This window comes from Phaenicophaeus curvirostris, chromosome 29 (genome assembly GCF_032191515.1).
Source record: "Phaenicophaeus curvirostris isolate KB17595 chromosome 29, BPBGC_Pcur_1.0, whole genome shotgun sequence".
NCBI lineage: Eukaryota > Metazoa > Chordata > Aves > Cuculiformes > Cuculidae > Phaenicophaeus > Phaenicophaeus curvirostris.
Genome location: NC_091420.1, coordinates 1,835,259 through 1,858,734, shown reverse-complemented (window position 1 = coordinate 1,858,734; position 23,476 = coordinate 1,835,259). Strand labels below are relative to the sequence as shown.

Here is a 23,476-nt window from a genome sequence, read left to right as displayed (position 1 = left end):
AGCCAGCAGGGGCCCAGGGGGCCAAGAAGGCCAAGGGCATCTTGGCTTGGATCAGACCCGGCGTGGCCAGCAGGGCCAGGGAGGTTCTTCTCCCTCTGGCCTCGGCCCTGGGGAGACCGCTCCTCGACTCCTGGGGTCAGTTGTGGGCCCCTCCCCACAAGAAGGATGTTGAGGCTCTGGAGCGAGTCCAGAGAAGAGCAACGAAGCTGGGGAGGGGGCTGGAGAAGAAGAGGAGCGGCTGAGAGAGCTGGGGGGGTTTAGCCTGGAGAAGAGGAGGCTGAGGGGAGACCTCATTGCTCTCTGCAACTCCCTGAGAGGAGGTTGTGGAGAGGAGGGAGCTGGGCTCTTCTCCCAAGGGCCAGGGGACAGGACGAGAGGGAATGGCCTCAAGCTCCACCAGGGCTGGACATTAGGAAAAAATATTTCCTGGAAAGGGTGATTGGGCAGTGTCCGAGGCTGCCCAGGGAGGGGGTTGAGTCCCCTTCCCTGGAGGGGTTTAAAGGCCGGGTGGACGAGGTGCTGAGGGCCATGGGTTAGTGATTGATGGGAATGGTTGGACTCGGTGATCCGATGGGTCTCTTCCAACCTGGTGGTTCTATGATAGGTTCTGAATTCTGGTTTTTCCCTCCCGGCAGGCCGGTGGAGCGCAGAGCGAGTAGCAGCTCCCCTGATGCTGGCGCGCACGTGGCCCGGCTCGCAGGCGTGTCCCAGCGCTGCGCTATGAACAGAGGCACCGCTCGAGGCTCGTATCTTACCCGCTCAAGACGTAACTACGCCAGCGCCAACCGAGGTTTTTATGTCTGCCCTCCTACCCAGCGAGAAACTAATCCGGAAACTTTTTTACGCCAGCAGTTCTTAACAGAGCAGGACCGTGAAGTGTGTTTGCTTCAGGGACAGGGGTCGCACGACAGATTGCGTGTCAGAGGACAACCGGCCGCACCACAGAGATGGCAGCCCAGCTGCTGGGCGGGAGGGCATAGGTTCTCCGGCAAGCGTCCGCGGGTGGAAACTTCTCTGTGTTATCGTCCTCCTCAGCACCGTCATCAGGAGGAGTCAGAGAGAGATTCCGACACCATCAGGCTAAATTTCCAGAGACTTTCTCTTGCTGGACAGGACTGTGAACAAGAAATTCTGCGGATCTTTGAGCAGCTTGGGCAGGGGAAGGCTTGCACAGTTCATGATCTTGCACGTAAACTTAAAACTAAAAAGAAAGAGGTCAACCGTGCTTTGTATAAACTCTTCCGAGAAGGCAAGTTGCACAAAGGTGGGGAGACGCCGCCACTGTGGAGCATTGCTGGCCCAAGCGCAGGGAGGGAAAGAAGCCCTGCTGAGCACAGCGGTGGTCGCAGAGGTCCAGGAGACGAAAGCAGAGGAGGAGAGAGGAGCGCATTTGGCTCGGGAGACGCCGATCCCATCATGGCCGAGACCAAGGACAAAATCTGCAACTACTTGTTCAGCGTGGATGAAACGACGGCGCTCAACCTGGCCAAAAACATTGGGTTCTCGAGGGCCAAGGATGTTAACGCCTTCCTGAGCGCGCTAGAAAAGCTGGGAGATGTCCACAAGCAGAACACAAACCCCCCGCGATGGTCCCTGACCGACCGGAAACGCGAGCGGATGCAGATGCGGCTGAGAGCCAGCGCGGCGCCACAAGCAGATCCCACACCTGCACCAGATTTTCCACCTTCCACCGTTCCTCCATGTCCCCAGGAGGTGACTGGAGCTTCTCCAGCGGTGACAACGTCAGAAGAAGAAAGCATGGAAAACGGGCAGCGGCCTTTGGGGCAAACAGAGCAGAGTGATGGTAGTGACGCAGAGGCAGCCCCACCTGAGGACGTTAAGCCTGAATTCTCCAGTTTGAGTAATTACGATAACTCCGAAAACAACGAGTGGGCCACGGATGACATCCCGGATAACCTGAACACCATCACCAAGCAGCCCCATGAGTCGGAATCCATCATGAACTCCCGGTGTTCCCCAAGTTATGCTGCCCAGTTTGAACCTGCTTTCCCTTGTACGCCCGTTGAGAAGCTGATGGCTTGTCAGGAGAAGAACCCCGTGAGCGGCCTTACTGAGTATTCCCAGTACATGTGCCAGCACTGCGAGTTTGCCATGCTGGAGATGAGCGGACCCTCTCACGAGCCACGGTAAGGGAATCGCCTGCCTTTCCTGAGCTGCCTTTCCACTTAAAGTCATCACAGAGTGGTTTGGGTTGGAAGGGACCTCAAAGCCCATCCAGTCCCGCCTCTGTCATGGGCAGGGACACCTCCCACTGCCTCAGGGGCTCCAAGCCCCATCCAACCTGGCCTTGAACCCCTCCAGGGATGGAGCAGCCACCACTGCTCTGGGCAACCAGGCACTCCCCACCCTCACGGCAAAACATTTCTTCCCGATATCTCATCGCAATCTCCCCTCTTTCAGCTCAAAACTGTTCCCCTCATCCTGTCCCTGAACTCCCTGATCAAGATCCCCTTCTCCAGCTTCCCTGTAGGCCCCCTCAACAAACTTCACCCTCTCAGCTTTGTCCTGAAGGGCCTGCTCTTTAACATTTACTTCATTTCAGAAGGATTAGCCTCGTTAATTCCTTGCAGCAGCTTAAAATTAAAAACAAGGCTGAAACTTAACCCTACATAGCCTGGTTCTAGCAACCCTGCACCTCATGGGATCCATCTCTTCAGCTCAATCCCATCCGATTTAATCACTAGGCTTTTGTTTTGATTGTGTAGGGGGAAACATATGGTTCTGAGCTACCTCTCAAAATGCTCTCGCCCTGGAAGTGGCATAAAGGGAGGCCAGAGCCAAGGTGGTTGTGGGTGCAGGTCTGGATGAGACAAGGTGACCCTGCTCCGGGTGTTTTCAGGGTACGCAGAGCCCGTAGCGTGACAGCAGGAGCTGTGGGGTTGGTGAGCGGAGCCCCGCTTTCCCGTGGCTGTTCCTGAGCACCAGTGTGACAGTGAAAAGCACCATATGTGCCGCGCTGGAATATGTCAATAGAGCCGCTAGACAGGAAAATTGGCCTAATTTCTAAAGAAGGAGTCGCAGGCTTTGGTTTTCCAGCCCTGTAACCCCTCTCGGGATCTGGTTTGACCCCTTCTCGTCGGAAGCAGGTTTTCTCTATGAGGAAAGAATCCGCGTTTCGAGTTCACAGGGAGGAGAGAGGCAGAAACTGCAAAGGCAGGAGGTTTCTGTGAGGCAGCACCTCACCAAGACGGTGTGGGAGCACTGGATAGGCAGGGAACGTGCCGGAGGGAGGAGTGACCCCGCATGACCAGGTGCAGATGGAACAGCGCAGGCTGCTTTTAAGCTTCCTTCATCGCTGCGCAGGAGACATCACCAAAGTGCTCTTTGCGTGCAGCCGTGGTGCATCTCTGATGCTTGTGGAACACGGCAATTCATCCTGTTCCTTTGGAACAAAGCCTGGAGCTGCTCCCCTGTCCTGGACAGCTCTAAAAATGCCATGAAACAAGGCTGAAACGCAGAGTTTTTGGTGGTTTTGTCTTCTGCACAGGGCTGCTCAGGTTCCTTCTCCCAGCCAGGAGCGAGCTGCTCCTCCTCGCTTGAATTCCAAGACCTGCTCGCTCTGAAGAAGACAACACCTTTGCCTCTCGATTTACCTCTTTACTTTTCTCTTTCCAAGGTTTAAGTTCCAGGCAGTGATTAATGGGCGCCGATTCCCACCAGCGGAAGCGGGGAGCAAAAAACTCGCTAAGCAGGAGGCAGCTGCGAATGCCATGAAGGTCCTGATGAGCGAAGTGGAGAATGGAAGACACGGTGGAATTAAATGTGAAGAGCCGTTGCCCTCCGCCAACTCCGAAGCGGAATTGGTGAGTCTCATCTCCTTTACTTGAGAGGTCGGTTGGACAGCGTTGAGTCTGAAACTGGCTTCCTCTACGTTCTCGCTGTAGCCTTTGCCTCCAGAACCGGAGCCATCGTCGGGGCCAGCTCCTCTCAGCCTGCTTCCCGGCAAGCACCCTATCAGCGTGTTGATGGAATACGGACAGAAATCAGGGAATGCGATTGAATTCCAGCTGCTCTCTCAGGAAGGCCCACCTCACGATCCCAGGTATGGCAGCTTCAAAGGATAGAAACCCTTCCCTTCATACCCTTCCTCCTCAGCACGCTGCTCGCGTTCCTGGACTCAGCACTGACCTGGTAGAGTGCTCCTCTTATCTGAGGAGGCTGGGCATGGCTCCTCCGAGACATCTGCCTCCAGGAGGAGACCAAACCCAATGCCCTTTCCCAGTGAAAGGAGCTGTTTGTCCAGGAGCAGATCCCAGTCCTGTCCTCGACCTGGCAGTGCTCTCCGGGGAGCATTTGAGGCCATCGCGGTAGATTTCAATTGCTCACCCACGGGGATTTAACTTGAATGGGGAGAAGGTGATAATAAACAGATGGAGACGCCTGTGCTTAACGCTTTTCGTATGCTGTAATGTCCTGTCAGGTTCAGCTACTGTGTGAAAATGGGTGACCAAATTTTCCCTGCTGTGGTAGGAAACAGCAAGAAGGGAGCGAAGCAAATGGCAGCAGAAGTTGCTGTGAAGATTCTTTCTGGAGAGTCTGTGCCCCACGTCTTGCCTGAACAGGTAAAAGGAGCTGCTTTATAAGACCCAAGTGTTTTGAATTTCGTATCCCCCTGGATTTCACTGCACAAGGTCACACCCTGGCAGTAGCAGAGGTTTGCTGAACGCTCTTGGCCTGCGGTAATGTCAGCTGCGTGGTGTTTAACCGCTCTCTCCTGTCTGACTCCGCTCTAGCCTGTCACGAAGCCCCACAGTGACCAGTCCCCGCAGAGCTCTGCGCTGTGGGTCCCTGCTCCGGATGAATGCAAGGCAGCAAAAGGAAAAGCTGTTGGGGACCTCATCAAATACCTTAACGTCAACCCTGTCAGCGGCCTGCTGGAATACGCCCGCTCCAATGGGTTTGCCGCGGAGTTCAAACTCATCGATCAGTCAGGACCTCCCCATGACCCCAAGTAAGGAGCTGTGTCCGTCCTGGAGGGAATTTTGCTCTGTTGTTTTGGATAAAGGGCAGAGAACACAAAATTAGAATCATAGAATCATGGTTCGGGTTGGAAGGGACCTCAAAACCCATCCAGTTTCACCTTCTGCCATGGACAGGGACACCTCCCGCTGCATCAGGGGCTCCAAGCCCCATCCAACCTGGCCTGGAACCCCTCCAGGGATGGGCAGCCAGGGCCAGGGCCTCCCAAACCCTCAGCAGAACATTTCTCCCTAAGATCTCATCTCAATCTCCCCTCCTGCAGCTCAAAACCACTCCCCCTCATCCTATCCCTGCACTCCCTGATCCAGAGCCCCTCCCCAGCTTTCCTGGAGCCCCTTTCAGCCCTGGAAGCTGCTCTAAGGTTTCCCCACGGCCTTCCTTTCTCCAGGCTGAGCAACCCCAACTCTCTCAGCCTGGCCTCCGTTCTGATGCAGCTGGAGATGACAACAGGCCGAGCTGCTGCCTCTGCCAAACCTTATTTCTGAGTGATGATAAACTCCCTGTGCTCCTCTGTTCACTGAGAGATTTTAAAAGCCCAAATGAAATCTGTGGGTTTCTTGGTGTCTCGAGGTTCGCTGCTGTCGTTCCAGGTTTGTCTACCAGGCGAAGGTCGGAGGCCGCTGGTTCCCGGCCGTAACTGCCCACAGCAAAAAGCAGGGCAAGCAGGAGGCAGCCGACGCAGCGCTCAGAGTCCTCATCGGGGAAACAGAGAAAATGGAGCGCATGGAAGGGACAAACATCACCGAGGTAAATCCTCTTCCTCTGAAACTGGGGCGGGTTTTGAAGCCCTGCCTGTCCTGGGCCTTTAGGTCTGGCAGAGAAATACTTTCAAAATGGAATGGTTGGACTCGATGATCCGGTGGGTCTCTTCCAACCTGGTTATTCTATGATTCTATGAAAATCGACTGCGAGGTCTTTGTTCTCTGAAGGTGTCGATAAGGTGGTGTTCTCCTGAAGTGGGTTAAATGTTTCCTCAGGGCACAGAGACGCTCTTCCCTCCTGCTGGCCTCTGCTTTAGGGCTAAATTATCATCAAATTTCCTCAAATTCCTCCTGTGGTGAGGCAGGAACACGCTCAGTTTTAATTCTGAGCGTTTTCTTTTCCTCCTTCCAGATTCCTTCAGGCTGCATTAAAACCCGCGTGTCAGCTCAAACACCCCAGTGTCAGATCAGAGCGGAGCTCTGGCTCTGTCAGGCTGGCTGTCTCAAACCTGCGCTGCTTTAAATCGCGCTCAGAGTTTTTGTGATCTCCTCAAAGCCGCGTTCCAGGCTGTGCAGATGAGCACAGCAGCTGGGGCTCGAAAATAGCAAAGCCATCAGGGAGGATTTGTCAGTCAGCAGTGCCGGAGGAGGCAAGGACCCGGCTGTGACCGGAGTGACTCTGCAGTTTCCTCACAGGCAGCCAGAGGAGGAATTTTTCCGAAGCCCTTAACAGATTTCCCTGGCTGAGTCTCTGGGAATGGGCAGGATAGGGTTTGTTCCTTTGTGGTGGGGGTTTTCCCTGGCAGTCTTGAGAGATGCTGCCCTTGCTGCCAGGAGGACAGCTTGCTGACAGCTCCTGATGACGTGCTCGGAGCAGAACTCACAGCGTCAGGCAGAGTTTTCCCAGAAATACCAAAAAACTTAGAATCACGGAATCATTAAGGTTAGAAAAGACCTCATGCAGTCCAACCATCAGCCCCACCGTGCTGACCAGACCATGTCCTGCAGCACCATGGCCGTATGGTTTTTGAACCTCTCCAGAGATGGAGACTCCACCACTGCCCTGGGCAGCCTCTGCCAGGGCTTCACTGCTCTGTCAGTAATGAAATTGTTCCCAATATTCAATCTAAACCTGCCCTGGCACAGCTTGAAGCCAGTTCCTCTCATCCTCTTGCCTGTCACTTGGGAGCAGAGCCTAGCACCCACCTGCCTCCAACCTCCTTTCTGGGAGCTGCAGAGAGCGATGAGGTCTCCCCTCAGCCTCCTCCAGACCAAGCAGCCACAGGGCCCTCAGCCGCTCCCACAACCCCTGGGCTGCAGCCCCTTCCCAGCTCTGTTCCCTTCTCCAGACACGCTCCAGCCCCTCAAGGTCTTTCTTGGAGTGGGAGGCCCTAAACTGAACCCAGGATTTGAGGATTCAAGTCCAGGGGCACAATCCTCTCCCTGCTCCTGGCTGGCCACCCCATGGCTGACACAAACAAGGGTGCTGGTGGCCTTCTTGGCCCCCTGGGCCCCTGCTGGCTCCTGTTCAACCAACCCCCCCAGGTCCTTCTCCTCCAGGCACTTTCCAGCCAGCCTTCTCCTAGGCTGGAGCTGCTCAGGGTTGTTGTGCCCCAAGGGCAGGACCCGCCATTTGGCCTCGTTAACCCTCCTGCCGTTGGTCTCAGCCCATGGATCCAGCCTGTTCAGATCCCTTTGGAGCCTCTCGACCCTCCAGCAGATCCAGCTTCCACCCAGCTTAGTGTTATCCACAAACTTGCTGAGGGTGCATTGCTTGTGGCTCGTGTTTTCTCTGCTCCTGCCTCCTGCCCCCCTTGCCGTGCTTAGGCTCAGCTGCTCCTTGCTCCGTTTTGTTCCGTGATCTCTTGGTGATCCCGGCGTTGTGTCCCGGTTGCAGCTCCCCATCAGCGGCAGCACGCTCCACGACCAGATGGCCATGCTGAGCCACCAGCGCTTCAACACTCTCACCGCTCGCATCCAGCACAGCCTGCTTGGAAGGAAAATCCTGGCTGCCATCATCATGCGGAAAGGAAACAAGGGCCTGGGAGTGGTGGTCAGCATCGGAACGGGTATGGACAGCTTCTTTCGGCATAAGCTGAGCTCTCTTTTGCCTCTGGATTCCCTGTCAGTGACAACTAGGGAATGGCTGTGCCGTAAGCTTCTTCGGAGAGGGCAAGAAACGTTCCCAAGGCTCATGTGGTGTCATGAGTGATCTGGTTATAGACAGAGAACAAAGCAAATGTGCCTGCAGCTGTATTGCTCTTAATCTTTGCTTGCGTTGCTCCGCGCTGGTCTGTGCATCGGAGCGTGGATTCCTCACCTCGTCCAGCACAAGATCCCTCAGCTTCTCTCAGCCGTGTGGGCCTGAGCTGCCACGTTCCCACCCGGAGCAGCGGGCTGGGAAGCACTTGGGAAGGGTCCCTGCCCCTCGGCCTGTGCAGCTGAAGCCTCTGCTGTCCCTGAAGCAGCGTGTGCTCCTTGTCCCTTTATTTCCTGAACTGCTTGATCAGGATAATGATTTCATAGTCGGGATGCTGTGCTGCTCACGAGCCCAAAGAAGTAAAATTTGAAGTGAAACAATCATAGAATCCTGGAACGGGTTGGGTTGTAAAGGACCTCAAAACCCATCCAGTCCCATGGGCAGGGACACCTCCCACTGCATCAGGGGCTCCAAGCCCCATCCAACCTGGCCTTGAACCCCTCCAGGGATGGGATCTGGGGGATCTAATTGATGTCAAGCAAGAATCATGGAACTATGAGATGGTTTGGGTTGGAAGGGACCTCAAAGCCCATCCAGTCCCACCTCTGCCATGGGCAGGGACACCTCCCACTGGATCAGGGGCTCCAAGCTCCATCCAACCTGGCCTTGAACCCCTCCAGGGATGGAGCAGCCACCCCTGCTCAGGGCAACCTGGGCCAGGGCCTCCCTGCCCTTGCAGGAGAACATTTCTCCCTAAGATCTCATCTCAATCTCCCCTCTTGTAGCTGAAAACCATCCCCCCCTTGTCCTCTCCCTGCCCTCCCTGATCCAGAGCCCCTCCCCAGCTTTCCTGGAGCCCCTTTAAGATGAAACCCTCTCTCTCTCTCTCTGTGGAGCCGTGTGTTGGCTTTGACACTTGCCTTTTTATTTATTTGTTTCAGGTAATCGTTGCGTGAAAGGAGAAGAGTTGAGCTTGAAGGGGGAGACGGTGAATGACTGTCACGCAGAAATCATTTCTCGGAGAGGCTTTGTGAGGTGAGGCAAGGGGAAACATGAAGGAGAAGGAGAGGCACTGAGCCGTTTTGGAGGGATGTGGCTGTGAGAGTTCCTTGCTGTGCTGAGAGAGGCTCTGATCCTCTAACGCTGCAGTTTACCCCTGTGGTGTTAAATAGAGGGAAGTTTCTTTCTGATAAGAAAGAGCCGTGCCTGAATAGTGCCCAAATTAGTATCAGTCTGGAAATTTGCCAAGAGCCCAAGGGCCACATCTGATGTCCTTAAAATAAAGCGCCCTGCAGAGGCTGCTCGGCTGGCACGCAACGCGCTGCTTTGGCTGAGCACAGCTCTGAGTGGAGGTGCTGGGGAATCACAGTTCCCTTCCTGGCCTTCCTGGATGGAAAAGGCTTCAGGAAAAAGCTCTGGGGGAAGAACCTTTTCCTAACCCTCCTCTGCCATTCCCTCGAGTCAGAGAGAAAAGCTCAGCACCTGCTCCTCCTTCTCCCCTTGCGAGGAAGCTGCAGACCACGATGAGGTCTCCCCTTGGTCTCCTTCAGGCTGAAGAGACCCAGGGACTTCAGCCGCTCCTCACACAGCTTCTTCTCTAAACCCTTCAACTCTGTGCCCTCCTCTGGACGCTCTCCAGGAGCTTTAAATCCTTTTTATCCTGTGACACCCAAAACTGCTCCCAGCACTCGAGGTGGGGCTGCACCAGACAATCCCCTCCCTCACCAGGCTGGCAATGCCATGCTGGATGGCCCCAGGATTTGGTTGCCACCTTGGCTACCAGGATGCACTGCTGGCTCGTGTTCAACGTGTTCACTTTATAAACTTTCAGTGTGGCACTTTGGTTTTTTTTAACCTCGAGTGCACTGAGGCTGGATTAGAGCCTGTCAGATACAAGAGCCCTGAGCATCGTCTCTCCTTGCAGAATAATTCCCTGCACAGGTTCTGGGAAGCTGCACTTTTCCTGCAGTGTTGGAGACCTCAAGGTTTTCACTTGTGCCTAGACAGAAGCGGCGCTAAAAGACGCAGTCATTGTAAACAGATCGTGGAGTTGTGCTGACGATACTATTTGTGTTTGGCTGCCCCAGGGGCTGCTTACTCTTACTGCAAACTTGGTGCTGACTAAAGGTGCTGGGTGAACAACCTTGAAGTCGTCTTCACCCTGGGCTCGGAGGCATGTGAACAGCAGCCAGCCAAGCTCCTTTCTCTCTGCCGCCACTGCTTCCCTCTGCTCACCTGGCAGAATCCTCATTTTCTGTTGCGTGCTAGGAAATCTGCTGTATTCTGCGCCTTTTCTGAGCGTTAAACACCATTCATTGCCTTCCTGGTATTCTCAGCCTTGGCTCCCGGTCTTGGCTCTCCAAGAACCAGGAGCAGGTGACTCAGCGCGGCCAAGCGTGAGGCCCTGCCTGCCCCAAGCAGTGGTTGGGTTGATTCTGAGGAGCAAAGCAGCCTTTTGACGCAATGTTTTCAGGTTTCTCTACAGTGAACTGATGAAGTACGACCCGTCTAATCCTTCCTCCACAGAAGAGAGCATTTTCGAGCCAGCGGGAGGGAGGAGGCTCAAAATAAAGAGCAACGTTACCTTCCACCTCTACATCAGGTTTGTGGGGGCTGAGCGGTGGCACCGTTGCAGCTCTGGCTGCTTCCTGCGGGGCCGTACTGACCTTGGGGGGCGTTTGTTTTCTAGCACAGCACCGTGTGGAGACGGGGCGCTCTTTGATAAGTCCTGCAGCGACCAGGCGAGCGTGGTGGGGCCGACCCAGCACCAGCCACTCTTCGAGAACCCCAAACAAGGCAAACTGCGCACCAAGGTGGAGAATGGTGAGTGCGCTCGCTCCTGGCTTGGAAAGGTGGCTCCAGTCCTCTCTTCTGAGCCTTTCTGAAGCTCCAGACTTTCTATACCTCACCCTGTGTGGTGCTGTTGTGTTGTTTGAAGCATTCGGGAACCCCAAGGAGTTGGGTGGAAGGGCTGGGGGCGTTCGGGAGAGGCCCTTCTCCTTCCCCCTTCTCTGTTGGATGCCACCCTAGCAAGAGCGCAGCTGAAGTTGGCTTCAAAGCTCACGTCTCTCTGCCCTCCCTTTCCAGTGCTATTTTGTTGTTCTTCAGCCACATGAAAAATGTCTTGTAATGAGTTCCCTTCATCCCGAGATACCAAAATATTCCCAGAACCTGGTGCCAGGCTGACTCCAGGGGAGACGATGCTTAGAAGACAGTTTCTTGCATGGTTGCTGATGAGGTTTTGATTTCTTCAATACCTGACTTGTGATAGAAAAGCTTTCCTCTCTTTTCGTGCAGGAGAAGGCACCATTCCTGTGGAGTCGAGTGACATTGTGCCCACGTGGGATGGGATCCAGCATGGGGAGCGGTTGCGAACCATGTCCTGCAGCGACAAAATCCTACGCTGGAATGTGCTTGGCTTGCAGGGGGCATTGTTGTCACACTTCATGGAACCGGTTTATCTCAGCTCTGTGACACTAGGTACGAGAGCCGACGTCCTGGCTGGGCTGGGGGGGACCCGGGACCAGTGACAAGTAACGGCCCTCACTGAGGGATGGAACGTGGGGCACAACAACCCTGAGCAGCTCCAGCCTAGGAGAAGTCTGGCTGGAAAGTGCCTGGAGGAGAAGGACCTGGGGGGGTTGGTTGAACAGGAGCCAGCAGGGGCCCAGGGGGCCAAGAAGGCCAAGGGCATCTTGGCTTGGATCAGACCCGGCGTGGCCAGCAGGGCCAGGGAGGTTCTTCTCCCTCTGGCCTCGGCCCTGGGGAGACCGCTCCTCGAATCCTGGGGTCAGTTGTGGGCCCCTCCCCACTAGAAGGATGTTGAGGCTCTGGAGCGAGTCCAGAGAAGAGCAACGAAGCTGGGGAGGGGGCTGGAGAAGAAGAGGAGCGGCTGAGAGAGCTGGGGGGGTTTAGCCTGGAGAAGAGGAGGCTGAGGGGACACCTCATTGCTCTCTGCAACTCCCTGAGAGGAGGTTGTGGAGAGGAGGGAGCTGGGCTCTTCTCCCAAGGGACGGGGGACAGGACGAGAAGGAATGGCCTCAAGCTCCACCAGGGGAGGGTCAGGCTGGACATCAGGAAAAAATATTTCCTGGAAAGGGTGATTGGGCAGTGTCCGAGGCTGCCCAGGGAGGGGGTTGAGTCCCCTTCCCTGGAGGGGTTTAAGGGCCGGGTGGACGAGGTGCTGAGGGACATGGGTTAGTGATTGATGGGAATGGTTGGACTCGATGAACTGATGGGTCTTTTCCAAGTTGGTGATTCTATGATTCTATGAAATGCTTCCTTGTGGAGGCTACGGGAGTAACGGACTGAGCCCTCATTCTTGGCAGAGCTGTGCTGTTTGGAACCAGAAAGGGAGAGATTTTTATGTTGGGGGTGGAGTGGTGTTTGCTCCCACGATTTTGATTTTTGGAAGGTTTTCTGGAGGATAAGACAGAAAGGGCCTGATGTCTCTGGTGAGAATTGCTGATCTAGATTTAGGTGAGATCTTGGGAAGAAATGTTTTCTTGTGAGGGTGGTGAGGCCTGGGTTGCCCAGAGCAGGGGTGGCTGCCCCATCCCTGGAGGGGTTCAAGACCAGGTTGGATGGGGCTTGGAGCCCCTGATGCAGTGGGAGGTGTCCCTGGTGGAACTGGCTGGGCTTTGAGTTTCCTTCCAGCCCAACCCGTTCCAGGGTTCCATGGTCCAGAGTGGAGTCGCTGTGGCTGATCCACAGGGCCACGAGCTTTCCTGGAGCTGTGGGAAGCACTGTGGATCTCTAGGCTGGGCCTGTCCTTCACCGCGCCGTTCCTCCTTCCCAACGCCTTCACCTCTCTCTTCGCAGGTTACTTGTACAGCCAGGGTCATTTAACACGCGCGATCTGCTGCCGCGTGGCGAGAGATGGGAACGCGCTGCAGGGAAAGCTCCAGGCTCCATATCACGTCAACCATCCCGAGGTAACTGCAGCCTTGGCGCCTCTTCATCTTCCCATGCCCCCTTCCACCTCTGCCCTTGGGTTCGGGCCTCGCTCCGTGGGGATAATCCCCTGGATGGGGAGGTTAATGACCAGAAACCTCCCCCAACATGTCACCTGGGGTTACTGGAGGTGACTTAGTATGGGAAAAGGAGGCCAAGGTCACCTCTGTAGCCTTCAGCTTGGTCTTTGCTGCCCTTGGGTGTCAGGGGGAGCCGGACCCCAGCCCGCAGGGGGTGGTTGAGCCGCAAAGCTCCTGCTTGCGTGGCAGGACCCGCGTTAAACCCTCTCGCCTCTCGCGCAGGTCGGACGGGTCAGCGTGTACGACTCTGCCAGGCAGACGGGCAAGACGAAGGAGTCTTCGGTTAACTGGTGTCTTGCTGACGAGAGTGAAGTGGAAGTCTTGGATGGCACAAAAGGGAAAGTGGATGGGTAAGAAGAGCCTTTCCTGACGCTGCTTTTCCAGTTGGAAAGAGGAGGGGGGCAGCTCTGAAGTGACTCTAACCGTGCTGTTCCAGCACCTTATGTGTGGGGAGGGCTGGAGAGAGGAGTTTCCAACTGATGCGAGTGCGTGTTGATGAAGTAAAACCAAATATTGCCCAGCCTGGACCCTAAATCAGAGCCCCGCTGAGCCGAGGGGTCTCACAGCCCTCCCACAGTGGGTTTTCCCTGTGTCCCCTGCTTTTCTTTGCTCTTCCAAGCGTTGTGTCCTTCACTGCGGCCTTTGTCTTCCTCCTCAGACCAAAGCTGGAGGTGTCTCGTGTGTCGAAGAGGAACATGTTCGCCCTCTTCCAGCAGTTGCGTGCCAAGAACGACCGCAAAGACCTGCAGCACCTCGCCGTGTACTCGGAGGCGAAGGAGGCTGCCACGGAGTATCAAGAAGCCAAGCAGCGCTTCTTTGGCACCCTGGAAGCACTGGGTTACGGCAGCTGGATCCGCAAACCCCAAGAGGAGGAGAATTTCTCCTTCCCTCTTGCACAATGAGGTGACTGGTGGCTGTGGGGTGAGTGCAGAGGCGCCTGTGTGTGGGCACCAGCGTCCTCCTCTCGCCGTCACCTTTTTGACCTGGAATCAGGAGCGTACGGGAGTTTTCCCTGTAGGCCTGGCTGCCTTCTGTCTGCTCTTGTTCCTCAGAGACCCAGCCCTTCCTCTTTTTAAAACATGCATGGAAATTGTCTTTTTTTAAGCTAGGGCAGGCTCAGCCGCATTTGCTTTTATGGTTTTGTCTCCTCTTTTTTTATAAGAAGGCACAAGAAATCAGAGGGATTCTCAAACTGCGAGTTCCAAACATTTGGACTTTGCAATTCCGATCCCTCTGGGGGGTTTTGAGGCAAATTTTCTCTTTTTGAGGAAGAAAATCAAAGCTGCCTGGCTGGTTTGTGGTGTCTCTCTTGCATGGGACTGGAATATGGGACTGATCCCTGCAGGACGCCAGCAGGACCAACGAAACATTCCGCGTTCGTAATAAAGATGGATTTCTGTATTATTGGCTGGGTTGGTGACGCTGGGGGGGGGAAAGGGGCCCTGGGGTGGATTGGAAGGGGATATAGACGGGCTCCTGCTTGCTGGGTGATGGATGAGTGGTGTGGAACCAGCAGTTGTGAGTTGAGCCTCCTAGAATCATAGAATGATTGAGGTTGGAAAAGCCCTGGAAATCTCATCCCGTTCAGCTCTCAGCCCAACCACACTGTGACGACTCAACCATGTCCTGAAGTGCCACATCTCCACATTTTTTGAACCCCTCCAGGGATGGGGACTCCACTAACGGAGCAGCCTCTGCCGGGGCTTCACCACTCTCAGTAATCGTTCTCAATATCTTATCTCAGCCTCTCCTGGCACAACTTGAGGCTGTTTGCTCTGATCCCATCCCTTGTTCCTTGGAGCAGAGCCCAGTGCCCACCTGGCTCCAACCTCCTTTCCAGGAGCTGCAGAGAGCGATGAGGTCTCCCCTCAGCCTCCTCTTCTCCAGACTAAGCAGCCCCAGAGACCTCAGCAGCTCCTACAACCCCTTGGCTCGAGACGCTTCCATTCCATTCTCTGGATGTGGGTAGCTTTCCAGCTGCTCTTTCCCCAAGCCTGGAGCGCTCATGGGGTTGTTGTGGCCCAAAGGCAGGACCCGGCACTTGGCCTTGTTGAATCTCATGCCCTCAGGAGGTGCTCGGGGGGCAGAACTGAGCCCTGGGAGGGCAGGAGCCCACCCTGTGCTGCTGGTGGGGCTGTGGCTGTAGGGTGGTGTCCCCTCTTCAGCCCTGGGACATCACTGGGGAGCTGGCACTGGGCTTCTCTCGATGTTCCCCGCACCCTCCTGCTCTCCAGGAACCCCTGTCCTGCACCCCAGAGCTGCTCCGAGGTGGGACACGCTGGGATGAGCCCCTGATGTGTGGAGGCTGCAGGGTCAAAGCTCTCAACATTGAAGTTTTGGGGTTCAGCCTTGGGAGGAGGAGATCCAGGAGGTGCAGTCGGAGCAGCCCGGGGTTTCTCTGGCTGGGTGAAGGGCTGGGATTTAAATTCATTCCTAGCGTGCGACTTCCCCTGGCGCCGGGTGCCACCGGCCGCTCCAGCGCTGCAGATTAGTGGTATTTATAGCAAACGCTCCATTCTGCTTTTTCCCAGCGAGGGAGCGTGGGAAGCGTTGCTGAACTGGCCACGGCCACGCTAGGAGCTGGGCTGCTCCTGCTTGGAGTTGGGTTGGGTTTCTATTTTCTTTCTCCTGGCTCTCAGCTTCGGTGCACGGAGCGTGGAGTTGAGCAGGGGACGTGGCTGGAGCAAGCACGGAGCAGCCCTGGTGCTCGCTGCCTCCAGGTAGGACCTAAAAATAGCGTCCTTCTGCCTCGTCCGTGTGCTCGCCTCGAGGAGCAGGAGCAGAGCAGCTCCACCGCGCTCCCTCGGCGACTGGGATTTTCCTCTCCCAAAGCCTCTTTCTGCCTCAGCCTCTGATGGTGATTGTGGACTCCTGGAATAGTTTGAGTGGGAAGGGGCCTCAAAGCCCACCCAGTTCCATCCAGCTCCCGCTGCATCAGGGGCTCCAAGCCCCATCCAACCTGGCCTTGAACCCCTCCAGGGATGGGATCTGGGGGTTCTGGTTGATGTCAAGTGAGAATCATGGAACTATGAGATGGTTTGGGTTGGAAGGGACCTCAAAGCCCATCCAGTCCCACCCCTGCCATGGGCAGGGACACCTCCCGATGGATCAGGGGCTCCAAGCCCCATCCAACCTGGCCTTGGACACCTCCAGGGATGGAGCAACCTGGGCCAGGGCCTCCCAAACCTCACAGCAGAACATTTCTCCCCAAGATCTCATCTCAATCTCCCCTCCTGCAGCTCAAAACCGTTCCCCTCGTCCCATCCCTGCCCTCCCTGATCAAGAGCCCATCACCAGCTTTCCTGGAGCCCCTTTCAGCACTAGAAGCTGCTCTGAGGTCTCTCCAGATTCTTCCTTTTTCCAGGCTGGACAACCCCAACTCTTTTAACCTATCCTTGTAACAGAGATGCTCCAGCCCTTGGATCATCTCCACACCCTCTGGACTCGCTCCTGGGGAACCAGAATCCCCCCATTCCCCAGTGCCTCCTGCTCCCTCCTGCCCACGTGGGATGAAACGATGGTAAAACTGACCCAGCACCGTCCAGTGTGAGCGTTTATTGGGTTGTGGTTCCACCTGGAGCCCAGCGCCCAGCTCTCCGACCCCCGGCTGGGTGCTGAGGGTCGGGAGCGGAGCCCTCGCTGTCCCTGGGGCCAGCGGAGAGGGGGGTCCGGGCGCTATTTGGAGGTGGGGGTGCCCTGGCCGAGCTGGAGCAGGGAGTTGGTGGCGTAGTTCTGGAAGAGGGGCTGGAGGAACATGCCAACGGTGCCGAAGACGCAGACGAAGACGAAGATCCACAAGAAGAGGCGGTCGATGACCATGGCTACGTACTTCCAGTCCTCGCTCACCTGCAGAGCCAGCAGATCAGAGAACCGTGGAATGGGTTGGGTTGGAAGGGACCTCAAAGCCCATCCAGTCCCACCCCTGCCATGGGCAGGGACACCTCCCACTGATTCAGGAACTCCAAGCCCCATCCAACCTGGCCTTGAACCCCTCCAGGGATGGGGCAGCCACCCCTGCTCTGGGCAACCTGGGCTCCCCACCCTCATCGTGAGGAATTTCTTCCTAATATCCAATCTAAATCTTCCCCTCTCCAATTTGAAGCCGTTCCCCTTTGATGCAAGGTCAGGATGGAGCCCCAGGCGTTGCCTGTGCCGCTCCCAGCTCCGCTGAACCCCAATTCCTCTCTCTCAGCACCGCAGCAGGGTGTGAATCCCCTGGGCTCGCGGCACCCGCGCTGCTGAGCCCCAAAAACTCATCACCTTGGTGAGCCCTGAGTAGCCCCGGCGGGACACACGGACAGGGGTCGGGGTCCCCAGAGGCTCCGGATCCAGAGTGGCTGCGTCAGGTAGGGGGGGTGGGGGCCAGGGGCTGCAGGGGGACCCAGGAGGGGACCCTGGGTGCACCCCACAGCCTGCACCCCATAGCTCTATGTGCACCCCAAATCCCCTCTGCGCACCCCGCAGCTCTGCACCCCACAGCTCTATATGCACCCCACAGCTCTATGTGCACCCCACACCCCCTACATACACCCCATAGCTCTATGTGCACCCCAAACCCCCTCCGTGCACCCCGCAGCCCTGCACCCACAGCTCTATATGCACCCCATAGCTCTATATGAACCCCAAACCCCCTCCATGCACCCCGCAGCCCTGCACCCCACAGCTCTATATGCACCCCATAGCTCTATGTGCACCCCAAATCCCCTCTGTGCACCCCGCAGCCCTGCACCCCACAGCTCTATATGCACCCCAAACCCCCTACATACACCCCATAGCTCTATGTGCACCCCAAATCCCCTCCATGCACCCTGCAGCTCTGCACCCCACAGTTCTATGTGCACCCCAAACCCCCTACATGCACCCCACAGCTCCGTACCCCATAGCTCTATGTGCACCCCAAACCCCCTACTTACACGCCGTAGCTCTGTGTGCACCCCAAATCCCCTCCATGCACCCCGCAGCCCTGCACCCCACAGCTCTATACGCACCCAACAGCTCTATATGCACCCCATAGCTCTATGTGCACCCCAAATCCCCTCTGTGCACCCTGCAGCCCTGCACTCCACAGCTCTATATGCACCCCAAAGCTCTATATGCACCCCAAACCCCCTACATACACCCCATAGCTCTATGTGCACCCCAAATCCCCTCCATGCACCCCATAGCTCTGCGCCCCATAGCTCTATATGCACCCCAAACCCCCTACATACACTCCATAGCTCTATGTGCACCCCAAATCCCCTACATGCATCCCGCAGCTCTGCACCCCATAGCTCCATGTGCACCCCACACCCCCTACATACACCCCACAGCTCTATATGCACCCCATAGACCTATTTGCACCCCAAATCCCCTCCATGCACCCCACAGCCCTGCACCCCACAGCTCTATGTGCACCCCAAATCCCCTCCATGCACCCCACAGCCCTGCACCCCACAGCTCTATATGCACCCCACAGCTCCATGTGCACCCCAAACCCCCTACATACACCCCACAGCTCTATATGCACCCCATAGCTCTATGTGCACCCCAAACCCCCTACATACACCCCACAGCTCTATATGCACCCCACAGCTCCATGTGCACCCCAAACCCCCTACATACACCCCACAGCTCTATATGCACCCCACAGCTCCACGTGCACCCCAAACCCCCTACATACACCCCACAGCTCTATATGCACCCCACGGCTCCATGTGCACCCCAAACCCCCTACATACACCCCACAGCTCTATATGCACCCCACAGCTCCATGTGCACCCCAAACCCCCTACATACACCCCACGGCTCCATGTGCACCCCAAACCACCTCCGCGCCCCCCGCGGCCCCTTGTGCCGCCCGCCTGGCGCCCCGGCTCACGCTCTGGTCGTCGTCCTCGCTGCGCATGTGGTCGGCGATGAAGCGCACGCCGTCCACGGCCTCGTCCAGCCCGCAGGCGCCCGCTCCCGCGGGGCCCTGCGCCTGCCGCTCGCGGTACCCGTTGAGCCCCTCGGCTTTGGTGGCGCCGGGGTTGGCGTAGCAGGCGCAGGCGCGGGCGCCGGCCCCGAGGAAGAGGGTCCCGGCGTTGGCGCGCTCCTGCGTGTGCCGGCGTTGGCGTAGGCGCTGGCGGGCGCAGTTCTGCTGCGGCTGCTTCATGAAGAGCAGCGCCGGGAGCTTGCGGAGGAAGAGCGAGCGGACCCAGGGCGGCATGGTGTGCGTGGTGGGCGAGCGGTGGTGGACGTTGAGGACGCAGACGCTGGTGACGATGGAGAAGGTCACCAGCACCATGGTGAACATGAGGTACTTGCCCACCAGCGGGACGTCCAGCGAGGTGGGCGGCACGATCTTGGAGATGAGCAGGAGGAAGACGGTGAGGGCGAGCAGGACGGAGATGCAGAGAGTCATCTTCTCGCCGCAGTCGGACGGGAGGTAGAAGACGAGGATGGCCAAGGAGGTGATGAGGATGCAAGGGATGATGAGGTTGATGGTGTAGAAGAGCGGCTTGCGTCGGATGATGAAGTCGTAGGTGATGTCCACGTAGGTGGAATCTTGAGGGTTCTCGTTGCGCCGGCCCGGCAGCGCCACGATGTCCCACTCGCCGCTGGGCGTGAAGTCGTCCAGGCTGGCCACCTCGCTCTTCAGCACCAGGTCGATCTCGGTGTGGTCGTAGGTCCAGGAGCGGAACTTCATGGTGCAGTTCTGCTGGTCGAAGGGGAAATGCTTCACCTCGATCTTGCACGCGCTCTTGTAGATGGCGGGCGGCAGCCAGAAGATGCTGCCGTCGTAGGAGATCACCGCGTTGGAGTAGAAGGAGACCTCGTACATCCCATCAGCACTGGGATGGAGGGATGTCCCGTCAGCTCCAGCTGATGGCACCACCCCAAGCCCTGGGTGGGGTTGGGGGGACACGTGGTGTGTCCCCCCCATGCCAAACCCACCACCTACTTGTTGTAGAGCACGACATCGGGGAGCCAGATGTGCTTGGAGGGCAGACGGACCTTCTTCATGTTGTCGAAGTCCTCCGGCCGCCAGGTGAGGCGGTAATCCTCCCACTCCTGGGGGGGGGGCAGGATCAGTGCGGGGGGGGAGCACGCAGAGGGGGTCCCAGGGCAGGGTGGGCATGGATGAGGATCCCAAAGGGTCACAGAGAGAGTCCTGAGGTGGGTGGAGGTCCCACATGGAGGGTCTATGGGGTGTCCTGCGCGAGGGTGGATGTGGGTGGGAGCCTCGGGGGGCAAAGAGGGTCCCACAGAAGGTGCAAAGGGGTCCCAGGGTGGAGTGGACATGGGTGGGGGTCCCAGTTCAGGGGTCATGAGGGGTCCCAGGATGGAGTGGACACTGGTGGGGATCCCAGGATGGGGTGGACACAGGTGGGGGTCCCAGTTCAGGGGGCATGGAGGGTCCCAGGATGGAGTGGACATGGGTGGGGATCCCAGTTCATGGGGTATGGGGGGTCCCAGGATGGAGTGGACACGGGTGGGGATCCCAGTCCAGGGGGCATGGGGGGGTCCCAGGATGGAGTGGACATGGGTGGGGGTCCCAGTCGAGGGGGCATGGGGGGTCCCAGGATGGAGTGGACACGGGTGGGAGTCCCAGTCCAGGGGGCCTGGGGGGTCCCAGGATGGAGTGGACACGGGTGGAGATCCCAGTCCAGGGGGCATGGGGGGTCCCAGGATGGAGTGGATACAGGTGGGGGTCCCAGTTCAGGGGGCCTGGGGGGTCCCAGGATGGAGTGGATACAGGTGGGGGTCCCAGTTCATGGGGTATGGGGGGTCCCAGGATGGAGTGGACACGGGTGGGGGTCTCAGTTCATGGGGTATGGGGGGTCCCAGGATGGAGTGGACATGGGTGGGGGTCCCAGGACGGAGTGGACACAAGTGGGGGGTCCCAGGGCAGGGTGGACATGGAGCAGGGGATCCCCCGCAGGGCGCAGGGGGTTTCTGGGTGAGGGGAGATGCCTCATGGCCGGGGCGGTAGCCGGGGGGTCCCACCTGGGTCAACCAGACGTTGGTGGTCATGATCTGCTCCCTCTCGTGCTGTGGAGAGAAGGGGGCCGGTGACTCGGGGTGCCCCGGGGGGAGTCCAGGACCCCCCCCTCCACACCCCAGAAAAGGGGGGAGGGCAGCGGCAGCAGAGCCCGAGCCAACTCACCACGCTGATGAGCTGGGCCAGGGACACCATGAGCTGCACGGTGACGCGCTGGGAGCCGTTGGTGGCCGGACGGATGAGCTTGTTATAGCGCGCGGGGTCGAGGAGGTACTCGATGAGCCGTTCCTCCGTGTCCGTGGCCACGATCCCTGGGGGACCCGGGGAATCGCTGAGCCCCACAGCGAAGGGGAGGGACCCCCCGAATGGCTGGATGGGGGAATGGGATGATGGGGGGACAGGGTGATAGAGGGGGTTGAGGAGGTAACGGGGTGTTGGAGGTGATGGGTCAGTTGGTGGGTTGAGGAGGTGATGGAGGGAGTGAGGGGGGTGATGGGATGATGGGGGGACAGGGTGATGGAGGGGGTTGAGAAGGAAATGGGGTGTTGGAGGTGATGGGTGGGGTGATGGGTTGAGGAGGTGATGGAAGGAGTGAGGGAAGTGATGGGATGATGCGGGGACAGGGTGATGGAGAGGTTGAGGAGGTAACAGGGTGATGGAGAGGTTGAGGAGGTAACAGGGTGATGGAGAGGTTGAGGAGGTAACGGAGTGTTGGAGGCGATGGGTGAGGTGATGGGTTGAGGAGGTGATGGAGAGGTTGAGGAGGTAACGGAGTGTTGGAGGCGATGGGTGAGGTGATGGGTTGAGGAGGTGATGGAGGGAGTGAGGGGGATGATGGGATCATGGGGGGGACAGGGTGATAGAGGAGTTGAGAGGAAATGGGGTGTGGGAGGTGATGGGTGGGTTGATGGGTTGAGGAGGGGATGGAGGGAGTGAAGGGGGTGATGGGATGATGGGGGGACAGGGTGATGGAGAGGTGGAGGAGGTAACGGGGTGTTGGAGGTGATGGGTGGGGTGATGGGTTCAGGAGGGAGTGAGAGGGGTGTTGGAGGTGGTAATGGGGGGCCAAAGGTATGAGGTGATGGAGGTGATGATGGAGATGATGGGGTGACGAGGCTGATGGAAGTGATGGGTGGGTTGATGGGTTGAGGACGTGATGGAGGGAGTGAGGGAGGTGATGGGATGATGGGGGGGCCAGGGTGATGGAGGGGGTTGAGGAGGTAACGGGGTGGTGGAGGTGATGAGGTGACGGTGTCAAGGGAGGTGATGGGTGGGTTGATGGGTTGAGGAGGTGATGGAAGGGGTGATGGAGGGGGTGATGGGGGGCAAGGGTGACGGGGTGATGGAGATGATGGTGTGATAGGGGGGTGAGAAGGTGATGGGTGATAGAGGGGAGATGGGGTGACAAGGGCGGAGGGTGATGGATGGGTTGAGGGGGTGATGGATGGGTTGAGGGGGTGATGGATGGGTTGAAGGGGTGATGGAAGGGGTGAAGGGCATGGGGTGGTGGGATGATGGTGTTGATCAAGATGCTGCAACGGGATTGACGTGGATGATGGGGTGATGGGGGGGTGGGAGGGGGATGGCGAGGGGGACAGGGAGAGGGGGGCAACGGGGTGATGGGGGGATGAAGGGGGTGAGGGGTCGAACGGGCGATGGGGTGAGGGGCAGGGGGAGGGGGGGGACGGGGCAGTGGGGTGACAGGGTGACAATGTGATGGGGTGATGGGTGATGGTGTCGTGGTGACAGTGCCACAGCCGGGCCCAGGCTGCTCTCGGGGCAGGGGCCACCGGGGGCTGCGGTCCCCGGTAAGAAGCAGCTCCCGGTAGGACCGGGCAGGCCCTGCAGCCCCGGTGCTGCCCCGCCAGAGCCCTTTGGTGCCGCAGAGCCCCGGGAAGGGGGGGTTGGGGGAGCACCGGGAGCATCGGGCTGACCCAGCGATCCTCCCCGCCGGTGCCCCCCCCCCGCCCCCCTCCCCGGTACTTACGTCGGAGAGCAGCGAGGAGGCAGAGGACGCGGAGCAGCGCCATGGGGCCGGTACCGGGGCCGGTGCTGATGCCGGTACCGGCGCCTGGTGCTCTCCCCGGGGCCGGAGCCGCTGCCGGGGCCGGTACCGAGCGCTGTCCCCGGAGCCGGTGCCGGGCGCTGTCCCCGGTGCTGACCGCGCTGTCCGCGGTGCTGGAACCGGCGGCCCGGGCGGGGCGGCCCCGGGCGGGGGCGGTACCGGGCGCTCCCCGCTCCGCCGCCCTCACCACCGCCCCCCCCACCCCCGCCCGGTTCCCTCCTGCACGAACCCGCCGGGGCGACGGGGAGTCGGGGACGATGGCACCGGGACAGCCCCCCCCCCACCCAAACTCCGCACCCCTATGTGCCCCCCCCCCGCCCCGTGATCGCCCCCCCCGGTCACCGGCCGTCACGTCCCCCTCCCTGCCGGGGGCGGCAAGCCACGCCCCTTCCCTCAAGCCACGCCCCTTCCCTCAAGCCACGCCCCTTCCCCATCAAGCCACGCCCCTTCAATCAACCCACGCCCATTGCCTCGAGCCCCGCCGCTTCCCTCAAGCCACGCCCCTTCCTC

General features: G+C 58.3%; 2 protein-coding genes across 2 annotated transcripts; one reads left to right on the top strand and one right to left on the bottom strand.

The window, feature by feature from the left end:
• The first annotated feature begins 604 nt into the window (after positions 1-604).
• On the top strand, positions 605-14,336 carry ADAR (adenosine deaminase RNA specific). The gene is made up of 14 exons (XM_069878708.1): positions 605-2,147; positions 3,638-3,824; positions 3,906-4,063; positions 4,442-4,583; positions 4,755-4,972; positions 5,592-5,748; positions 7,600-7,771; positions 8,844-8,937; positions 10,376-10,504; positions 10,592-10,725; positions 11,200-11,382; positions 12,724-12,836; positions 13,158-13,285; positions 13,594-14,336. The coding sequence occupies exons 1-14, from the start codon at positions 721-723 to the stop codon at positions 13,835-13,837; spliced, it is 3,486 nt and encodes a 1,161-aa protein (XP_069734809.1). The 5' UTR covers positions 605-720; the 3' UTR covers positions 13,838-14,336.
• A 2,178-nt stretch (positions 14,337-16,514) lies between these two features.
• On the bottom strand, positions 16,515-22,963 carry CHRNB2 (cholinergic receptor nicotinic beta 2 subunit). Its single transcript, XM_069878787.1, has 6 exons — positions 22,889-22,963; positions 21,067-21,212; positions 20,907-20,951; positions 19,861-19,970; positions 18,796-19,750; positions 16,515-16,781 (listed from the first exon to the last, which is right to left on the bottom strand). Exons 1-6 carry the CDS (start codon positions 22,929-22,931, stop codon positions 16,611-16,613), a joined length of 1,470 nt encoding a protein of 489 aa, XP_069734888.1. The 5' UTR covers positions 22,932-22,963; the 3' UTR covers positions 16,515-16,610.
• Between the last annotated feature and the right edge of the window lie 513 nt (positions 22,964-23,476).